Source organism: Centruroides sculpturatus, unplaced genomic scaffold, assembly GCF_000671375.1.
Source record: "Centruroides sculpturatus isolate CEXI.00-Female unplaced genomic scaffold, Cexi_2.0 scaffold1614, whole genome shotgun sequence".
Taxonomy (NCBI): Eukaryota; Metazoa; Arthropoda; class Arachnida; order Scorpiones; family Buthidae; genus Centruroides; species Centruroides sculpturatus.
In genome coordinates, this window is record NW_019385753.1 from 4320 (window position 1) to 15174 (window position 10855).

Genomic DNA, 10855 nt, shown 5'->3' on the forward strand with positions numbered 1-10855 from the left:
AACGGAGTTAGACAGATGAAAGCCGAGACCAGATATGAAAAACTTGAGATAAGAAGCCCCTATTAACTATACACTAACTTCCGATTTGCACCGGAAATTACGTTATTTTATTTCAAAGATTTATCCTGAAAGGTGTTAGATAGATTGATCGTCACGACTCTATTGTTAAAGGAAAAGTATGATATACAGGGGCAAGACATTACTACAGTAATTTAAGGTGACGAGCGTATATTCTAAATTAAATAAATTAAAAATATGATTAAAAATTTCAGCTCGGTATTGTGATGATGTCACAATATAATGAATACTCGTTAATAATTAAAAATTCCGGTACAATAACCTAAAATTTTAATTACAATAGATTGTGAAATAAAAATCATGAATTTTACTGATTTTTAGTGGATAAAATATAGAATATTCTCCTGAATATTTTTAATTATTCCATTTTAAAATAAATAGGGTACTACTATTATAAATAGGATAGGGGTGGATAAGAAATCGTTGGTGAAGAGATAAAGCAGTGTCTTTACATTGAAAGTTTTTTATTGTGTTCAAATTATACAAATGTCAGCGCAAATTGTAGCTCCTTTTAATTATCACTGGTGGTTCAAGTTGATTAACAAAGAAAAATATTGCATAATGTTTAACTAAATATTAATTTGTAAGTTGTAATTAGAATACTAAGCATATATAGATTCTGGAAATAAAATTTGGCGTAATACATTTATTGATATTTGGTCATTAATATGTTTTGTATAAGTTTAACTTAACCGAAAACAGTGTAAAATTCCATTTCGGTCGAACTTTATCTGTCTGTGAAAAATAAAACGATACCATATCCGATACCCGAGGAAAAGTTACCAGGATAAATTCTACCCTCCCGGTTATTTTCTTCTTGCAATTTTATATTTTGGCATTCCAAGAGCCCCAAAAATGTAAAAGTAACCTTACAAAAATTTTGTTTGTGTGTCGACGTCTATTTTTCTTATCTCAGGATTGGATAAACTAAAAATTTTAAACTTGACAAGATTATTTCAATATATGGGGCATTAATGCTATTAAATTTTGGTGGTTAAAGGTCGAGGGGTAGTGAGATAGAGAGAAGTCATGTGTCATATTTCTAATGGGGTCGAACTTAATGAAAATTTTACTGGTTATTGGAATTTAGAATATTTTTAAAAACGCATCTCTTTTCTCAAAATTAGGTCTTATTTTGCTTTAATAACACTTCATAACAGATTGCGCCACACACAATTTTAACTTTGAGATAATGTATCATAGTGTTTTTTTTAAACTTACATATTTTGTATTCAAATAAAGATTTTATCGTAATTCAACAAAATTTTAAACTTTTGCTATTATTTAAATTTTATAAAGCAGTATAATTAAAAATTATTGGGCTTCCTGGTTTTCTTAACCTTATGTTCGAATGCCGGAAATGTCAATCGAGAACTCTTTCCAGCTTTTTAAGTTTTTGGTTTGTTTAATACGATATTTTAAATTCTAAATTAATTTAATGACTGCATTAAAAAACTAACTTTAATTTAGGGCAATTATGATTATTCTGTTTAAAAGATAAAATATAAAAAGGTCATAACGTTATCAAACTGGTTATTTTCTCTATTGATTATTAAACAATATACATCAATATAAATGTTAATACAATATATTCATTTAATACATATACGGTCAAACCTCTGAACAATTGCCACTGATAGAAACATAAAGATAGTCGTTGTTCCGAAGTGGTCATTGTTTATTGAAGATTCAAACGAATTTAAGTAAAATGTATATTAATCAAACCATTTAGACATAGTTTACGTATAATATATTATAATGCAGAATACTATTTAATAAAAATATAAATTTATACAAAAAAGCTGAAGAAGAAATGAGCTTTACAAGTTAGAAGATTGTGTGGAGGATCTTGTAAGCAAAGCATCAAGGGCACATTCATGTAAAGTCAATATAAGTCTTGCGAAGTTTGTATTAGCGTGCAGGTCAGAACTGATAATTAGTATTTAATTTAACGGCTACTAAAAAAAGAAGAGATAATCATGAAAGACAAGATAATTTAATTCTACAAAATTTCCTTGCTGAATTTCGTTTAGAATTAAAAAATCTTAATGAATTAGTGTATTAATTTTACTTAGTATTTCATTCATTGGTACTATTAGGTTTATTATTGGTTAATTGTATGAAAATTCAGTAATTGATACTTTTCTGTGTTCCCCATTTAGAATAGTTTCTTATTTACATTTCAGAGCAGATGATCAAAATAATGACAGCTTCCATAATTTTGGTGGGGTATTTCTTAGCAAGTTTGTGGAATTTTTTTCTCGGAATTCATCCACAGTTTGCAAAGACTCCCGGTAAACGGATGCTTTTAAATGTCGTCATGAGAAGAAATTAAGAGGTTTTAGATCACGGGATTTAGCAAATCATTCGTACGGGCCTTTACGTCCAATTCAGCGCCCAGAAACTACATATCTAAGATGTTTCTGACGTTTGTTTGAAAGTAAACAGGAGTTCCGTCTTGTTGATATACTACACTATCCATATCAAACATGGAGATACCAGTGGCTTATTCCTACAGCGCTACATCCTGTTAGCCTGTTGCAAAATCTAAACGTGTTTCCACTGGCTATTGCAGATTTAAATCTCTTGCTTTATTATTCTACTGGTTGTGAATCAACAGCTTATGAAAAAAAAAGCAAATCGTGGTTAGTTTTATTTAAATAAAACTAAAAAAAGACAATAAAAAAACCGTTAATGTTTCATGTTACTGTATTACTATCATCTGAATATCGAGTACAGTATTAAAAAGAACAAGTTCAATCATCACAACATACCGATTAGTTATAGAACTAAGTAGCTGGAGCTACATTAGTTGAAAGTAGACACATATGAAATTTGTGCAATTAATTTCTATATGACAGTATAACCTATATATAAATGTAAATAGTGAAATTTATGATTCACCCTATTGTTTTAAATATTATTTTTTAACCTCTTTATGAGAACTCGAATTAATACAAAAAGTATATTAATCTAAATTTATAAAATTCGATAAATTTAGAATAACTCTTGTCTAATTTTACAAATTCGCTTAAGGCTATTGAAATTGACCTGCAACTAATAATCAGGTAGTTGACTGTGAGACATAAATAAATATAGGAAGTGAGAGGAAGAAAGTTCTACACTTTACACTGCTAACGTTACGTGTTATGCAGTTGAAAGTATTGTTTAGTGAACGTGCAATTAATAATACTTTTATGTAATTAACTTGTGTTAAGTCTGAATTAATAATAGGTAAGTAAATAATAATTTAATTTTAAACTTATCTGATAAGATTTAAAATTATTTATTTTATTTATTTATTAATATACTAAATATAAAAATATTTAGAAAAATTAATAATATGTTATTATAATTTATATTACTAAAATTGGTCTTTTGTATAATTGTATTGGTAAATTTTAAAAAAAAGTCCTTTTTATATAAAAATAATAAGCTTTAATAATAATTAAACGATAAAATCAAAATTAATTAATTGAAATATTTTATAAATTTTTTTATTTAGATTTTATTTTACTTAATTGAAGATTAAGCATGCCACTTTTACGCGCATTGGGTATGTTATTAACTTTGGCTAGTACTTTAAGAAGGGGGCCATTTCCGGTTGGTAAATTTTTCATTTTTTATTATATTTAAATGTTATTGTTAATCTAAGTAATTTATTCCACGTGTTTCTAGTTAAGTACATTAGAAAGACCAACGGTTTCTCTAGGTCCAGGTGCGTTTTCACGTTTAATGGGAAGGTCTCCACTACTTAGGATATTACCACCTGTTAGAACAATTCCTAGGATGCGAATATTTTCTTCTCCACATTTACCACGAATACCTATTATAGGTCCTGTAGGACCTATACCTCCTATAGGACCTATACCTCCTGTAGGACCTATACCTCCTGTAGGACAGATAGCACCTATAGCACCTGTACCACCTATAGGATTAAAACCAGTTTCAAAAACTCCTGCTCGTCGTTCTCCATCCAGAAAAACACCAGAAGAAAGCGAAAAATATTATATAAAATTTATTTCTAAAGGTTATATCAATTATATTATACATTTCAGTTATAAACTAATTGATTTCCAAACAGGATTAGTTTTATAAACATTTATAACAAAATACAGGATGGCTCAAAAGTCAGCTAACCGAAATATATTTTATTTTAGGAGCGGTTTGTAACAACTTCAATAACATGTAACTGTTCTATTCCCGTTAACTGAATTTTGGGCCATTTTTTTGTATAAGTAAAACAATTTTTAAATTTTTTTTAAATTTATGAGAAAATTGTTAATTGAAACATCTTAAATGTTGATCATTTTAATAGTAATTGAGAAAATAAATGTAACGAAAATAATAATTACCATAATAAATTGCTATATAGATTTTATGTTAATGATAATTAATGTACTATATATTTATTCTTCAAGTAAAAATTAAAATCTAGATTCCTTCTAGAAAGTAAAATTGTCAAGAAATCCATTCCTTTTAGAAGTATAGAGTACGCACTTGAAGGAAATAAAGTTTTGAATATTTTTGGTGAAAAAGTCCTTCCTAAACGTTAGTAAATTACTCAGATTAATAAAATAAATGATTAATTTAATCCTAATATAAAATTTAATTTATTTAGATGCTCCTATAATTGTATATATTCATGGAGGCAGATGGATACACGGAAAGTACTAACTTTTATATTATATTTAATAGTTATACACGATTTTTATATAAATTTAAGTTAATAATTTCTTTTATTTATTATTCTATATAATTGTTATTTAAATGCTCATCAGTATTAGCAGTATAAATATAATAGTTTTATCTTTAGTTAGATTAATCCTCTGAAAATAAATAAATAAATTTCTAGATGTATTTTTTGGAAATGTTGGTTCTATTGTTTTTATCATTTTTTATTTCTATGTCAGGGTGTAATTTATATCTATAAAAATAATTAAAATATAGTATTAACCAGAATATGGCTTTATTCAAATACAAAAACACACTAGCTAATGCATGAACTCTTTGAACCAGATTGATCAAAATCTAAGTTAAAAATGCATCTTTTAAATTAAACTTTTCACTTCGAAAAGTTGTGAAAATATTTATTAAACGTAAGTGAATAAATACATGACAAGATCCTGAAAAAATCTAGAAAAGAGTTGAGTAACTTTCCAGGCCAAACTTTAAAATTGCGTGTGGCACCATCTGTTAGGAGATTTTATTTAAAATAATTTTTATATTATTAGTTACTCTAAAATGGCAAAAACTTAACTTTGAGTATAGAAATGAATTTTATAAAAATAAAAATGTAAATGCTAATAACGAGTAAAATCGTCATTAGGTCCGGCCCCACTCGAGATGTGAAGCACGATCCCCTCTATCACTTTCCTCTCTTGACTTTTAACAGCCAAAATTTAATAGTATAAATCTCCCTAATACACAAACTTCCTTGCAAAATTTTAGAAATTTTCGACAAAAGACACAGGAGTTATTAAGCGTCAAAGTGGGTGAACAAAATCTTGCCTACCCCACACACAAACTACTAAAAACAAACAAATACAAACATCCATACATACAAAAAAACATTACAATCTCGACGTTTCAAGGTCCCCTGAGTCCAAATATGTAAAATATTAGGTGAAGGGGTCATTTTTTGACTGATTGACATACTTTCCCCTCTGTCATAACAGCTAAGAAAATAATAATGTACAGTATAGAAAAAAAAGAAAAAGAAAATTGATGTTATTTTAAATCAATATTAAAAATATAAGTTTTACAACTGAAACTTTTTAAACGTGTATGTTTTTATTATAATATAATAATGCAATAATAAAAAATATAACCTATTTTGAATGTAGGTAACGAAATTAATAAGACAATAGATAATCAATTAAAAGTTTAAAAAGTCATATATAAAAAAGTCATTTCTTGAAATAAGTTTTATATAATTAAATATTTATTTATATAATATATAACGTCTTTTAGTATATTTTCATTAAATATATTTAAAAATTATTCAATAATAATCACATACAATAATGTTCGTTATCAAAAAAATGGCTATAGAAATGTCAAACAGGGCTAAAGAGTAGTAGTTGTATGACCATATTATGAGAAGGGATAAAAACTATGTGTGTAGGATAATGATTGAGGTAGAAGTCAAAGGAAAAAGGAAAACAAATGTTGTAAGGATCATGAAAGGCTGATCTGAAGGAAAAAAGATTGACAGGAAAGAAAATAAACTAAAGAAGAGAGTGGAGATGATAAGAAATTACGACCATATATAGGTCATTGAAAAAGCTGAAGACAAATAAAATTCTCTTGTTTAATAATTTAATACTATTTCAAACATTTTAAGTCCCGCCAGTGAGCCAGTGGATAAAACCTCTAAACATTAGTAGTTGGTGGGTCGCGGGTTCAAGTCAAATTAAGTTTTTCTAGTTTTCTTCACGTTTCTAACGCCTAAATAGTGGTCGAAAATTCTTCCGAAGGCATCTTCCCTCGTCAGATCGCCTGTGTGTTGCGTACTTCATCAAAACCAAACATTTTAAACAGTAAACAGAAATTATTTTTCAATATTTATTTATTAAATATCATAAAATCAATGAATTTATTAATTTTCAATCAGCTAATAAATCAGTCAATATTTTTAAGTTACGACAACTTATTAATTTATATAAGAAAATGTATGTAATATTGAATTGTTTTGTTTTAGATTTCTCTTATATTACAAAGGGAATTTTAGTGAACTTTAAATAAAATAATAGTATTGTGTATTCTATGGCCGGGCTGAATTTAATCTTTTTAGGCACTAACTCGTTCACTCGTGCAATATGGGTGAGGGATGAGTTTGGTTCCTTTATGAAGCTAGATTGATCCTATCATGTGATCATTCCTCGATCTAAAGTTGCATTTGATTCATTTTGTAACTGATAGAATTTAGAGCATTAAAATTTAATAATTTAAATCATTATTTTAATACTTTAATAGTAAATTATAAAATATTTCAGCATTGAATCTTCAAGCTTTTTTGTGAAACCATTTTTTGAAGCGGGAGTGATATCTATTGTAGTAGGATACGACGCTTCCGAAAAAGGTACGAACAATAAATAAATTTAACATATAAATAATGAAAATTTCCCATTCAAACATTTTTAATTAATGTAAAAAATACTTTAAATTTGCCATTTTTCCTAATTAAATTTCTAGAGGAGAAATTAATACTTACATTTCATTAATCTAAATATTTACATGTATCTGTTAATAATAATTTGATATTAATAATAAAATTTTAATTTATTCAGTATCGTTAGATACAATGCTCCAGGAGATCCAACAAGCAATGACGTGGATTGTTTATTATGGAAAGAGAAGAGGTTCCAGGTAAACCTCAATAGATAAAACGTTGTCTAATCTGTCTGATCTAATTATTTATTTATTGTAGATTATTGTTTTGAATTAATATTATTAAGAAGTAGTCAATTCTGAAACCGCTTTGTGAGTTGCCTGTGGATGAAACCTGTTTCCTATAAGAAGTAATTAGTACAAAAACAAGGCAAGCGTTATCTTGGACTAATTAGTTCTTACACAAAACACAATTATTGATAAGTAGCACTTCCATTGTTATTAATTTAAAACAATAATCACATTAAAATTAATTAAATAATTATAATAAACATTATTTAATGATTCAAACTCCTCCTTCATGCGTAACTATTTTTGTCAACAAGTAGCCTATATATGAAATTGTGCATTTATTTTTTTAATTTACACGCAAAAACACCATACTAAACCGATTGTGTGAAAAATTGCGTGAAAACATTGAATTATGCGACAAATTAAATAAATAAATAAATAAAAATAGAAAATTATATAACAGTGTAAAATAAATATTGGTGTGGTCAAGAGATGGCGTTAAGCACTTGTTTACAATAGAATTCATAGATCTATCTGAGTAGCGAGCGAATCGGTAGATCTACGTTTAGAGTTTCTCGTTCAAAATAATTATGCGTATATATTTTGTGTCCAACAATATCGCAAAAATGAGTATTTATTAATATAAAATATCATAATACAGTACTTAATATACCTTTTCTTCTTCTATTCCTGCTTATTTGGAGGTAGCAATTTTTCTTTCCTTTCCACTTATTTTATTTTTATATCGGGTTGCTATTTTTAATGATCCTCCATCAGGCTGCTTGATCTTTAATAATTTCTCTATAAAAACCGATCTCAGTATTACATAGATAAAAATTCTTATGTGAAAAAATAAATCAAAGTAATCGTTTGTTATCTACATTCTACTCAATAAATATTGTTTAACCAACACTATTATTTATCTTGAGTAAAAACCTGAAGTTTAATAAACCAAGGTAAATTTTTGTTTATATCTACAGAAAATTAGATAAATTCGAATATAATCTTTAGATTTAACACAATTATTTTAAAAGCCGCTTATTAGATTTAATTGACTGCTGCCACAATAAATTTGTTTAATGTCTTATGAAATTAAGAAACGTATCTACTGTAGATTTTTTTGTTATTTTAAAATAACAATGCTAGTAATGGTTTTGAATATATTATCCAACTGTATAATTTCTTCTTCTTCCTTCTCCTCATCCGTCCATTGATGAATTGATCCATCAATGGACGGATGAGGAGTCCATTGATCCTCCTCATGATGGATTGATTCTCATATGGATTGGTTTTTCCATTGGTTCCTGTTTTATGCATTTGTCCACTTTGATAGAATTCATAAAATATTGTTCTGGAAGGCAAGGATTTGACCCAATTAATTAGAGTTTTCCAGATTGCCTTCATCCGTCCATTCTTCTATTCAGCAACACAAGTGACAAACATTATGCTTCCATCCGAGAAATATAACCAAACCAGAGAAGTTAATGTCCTATATAATATATGTTATACCGTATTTCCTCGAAAATAATCCCTACCCATAAAATAAGCCCCAGTTAAGATCGTCAGTTACATGAATACGTCCGTTGCAACCGACGACGGTCGTATAGAATTGTAAAATAATAATATTAATATATAAGTTAATTAAATATAAATGAATATTATTATTGACATTAATACTTAATTATAATTTATATTATCATTTATTTTACATATTTGAAAATACCCAAGCGAACGAGATCTCCCCCTTAAAATAAGATCTAATGCATCTTTTGGAGCAAAAATTAATATAAGACCCGGTCTTATTTTTGGGGAAACACTGTGGTTTTTTTAAATAAAGATTTCCTTTCTAATTGCACTTCTATCTTTTTTCTTTGAACCATCATAAGAAATATTCAATAATAAATAGATAAATAATTAGTAAGTACAGTAGTTATTATAACTGTATACTAAATATAGTCGAATTATTTATGATATAAATTCAATAAAAATTCGAAAGACTGATTTTTTTTATTCACAAGAAAATATTTAAAATGGCATAAAAGTCAGTTAACGCATATTTTTGCAAAGTTCAACAGTTTATAATTAATTAATAAAATATTCAGTTAAGTGATTTTTGGGTTATTCTATATTTTCTGTCTTCGTTATTTATTTGAATTAGATATACGAATTTTTGAGTTCGTGTGCTATTTATTTATAAAATATTATCTCAAATCTTTTATTAAATATTTTACTATATAGAATAAATAATTATTTTTGCAAATTATTTAGAGGAATTTATCTAATGGGACATTCAGGAGGAGCGCATTTAGCAGCCATGTTTATATCATCGAGTTGGATGACTCAAGAAAAATATTCTCATTATCTAAAAGGTAATTAAGTTTAATTTATAATTAATATGCTAGAAAAAAAATCGATGATATTAATTTTTCATCTATTTAAGGGATTGCACTCGTATCTGGACTATACGATGTTACAGCTTTAACGAATGTAGAGATGTTTCTGACGTTTGTTTGAAAGTAAACAGGAGTTCCGTCTTGTTGATATACTACACTATCCATATCAAACATGGAGATACCAGTGGCTTATTCCTACAGCGCTACATCCTGTTAGCCTGTTGCAAAATCTAAACGTGTTTCCACTGGCTATTGCAGATTTAAATCTCTTGCTTTATTATTCTACTGGTTGTGAATCAACAGCTTATGAAAAAAAAAGCAAATCGTGGTTAGTTTTATTTAAATAAAACTAAAAAAAGACAATAAAAAAACCGTTAATGTTTCATGTTACTGTATTACTATCATCTGAATATCGAGTACAGTATTAAAAAGAACAAGTTCAATCATCACAACATACCGATTAGTTATAGAACTAAGTAGCTGGAGCTACATTAGTTGAAAGTAGACACATATGAAATTTGTGCAATTAATTTCTATATGACAGTATAACCTATATATAAATGTAAATAGTGAAATTTATGATTCACCCTATTGTTTTAAATATTATTTTTTAACCTCTTTATGAGAACTCGAATTAATACAAAAAGTATATTAATCTAAATTTATAAAATTCGATAAATTTAGAATAACTCTTGTCTAATTTTACAAATTCGCTTAAGGCTATTGAAATTGACCTGCAACTAATAATCAGGTAGTTGACTGTGAGACATAAATAAATGTAGGAAGTGAGAGGAAGAAAGTTCTACACTTTACACTGCTAACGTTACGTGTTATGCAGTTGAAACTATTGTTTAGTGAACGTGCAATTAATAATACTTTTATGTAATTAACTTGTGTTAAGTCTGAATTAATAATAGGTAAGTAAATAATAATTTAATTTTAAACTTATCTGATAAGATTTAAAATTATTTATTTTATTT

The 10855-nt window shown here is 27.1% G+C and overlaps 1 protein-coding gene across 1 annotated transcript; it reads left to right on the forward strand.

Annotated features, from left to right (window-relative positions):
- Positions 1 to 3867: 3867 nt before the first annotated feature.
- On the forward strand, positions 3868 to 9996 carry LOC111641791 (kynurenine formamidase-like). Its single transcript, XM_023388014.1, has 7 exons — positions 3868 to 4108; positions 4528 to 4629; positions 4700 to 4748; positions 7077 to 7162; positions 7371 to 7449; positions 9751 to 9851; positions 9923 to 9996. Exons 1-7 carry the CDS (start codon positions 3868 to 3870, stop codon positions 9994 to 9996), a joined length of 732 nt encoding a protein of 243 aa, XP_023243782.1.
- Positions 9997 to 10855: the final 859 nt, after the last annotated feature.

What these genes read in the sequence shown, in the direction of transcription:
- LOC111641791 (XM_023388014.1), top strand. Translation starts at nt 3,868, where the DNA reads ATGCGAATATTTTCTTCTCCACATTTACCACGAATACCTATTATAGGT. An exon ending in GGCAGATGGATACACGGAAA is followed by an intron (nt 4,749 to 7,076) that starts GTACTAACTTTT and finishes AAAATATTTCAG; the next exon opens with CATTGAATCTTCAAGCTTTT. An exon ending in ATATTCTCATTATCTAAAAG is followed by an intron (nt 9,852 to 9,922) that starts GTAATTAAGTTT and finishes CATCTATTTAAG; the next exon opens with GGATTGCACTCGTATCTGGA.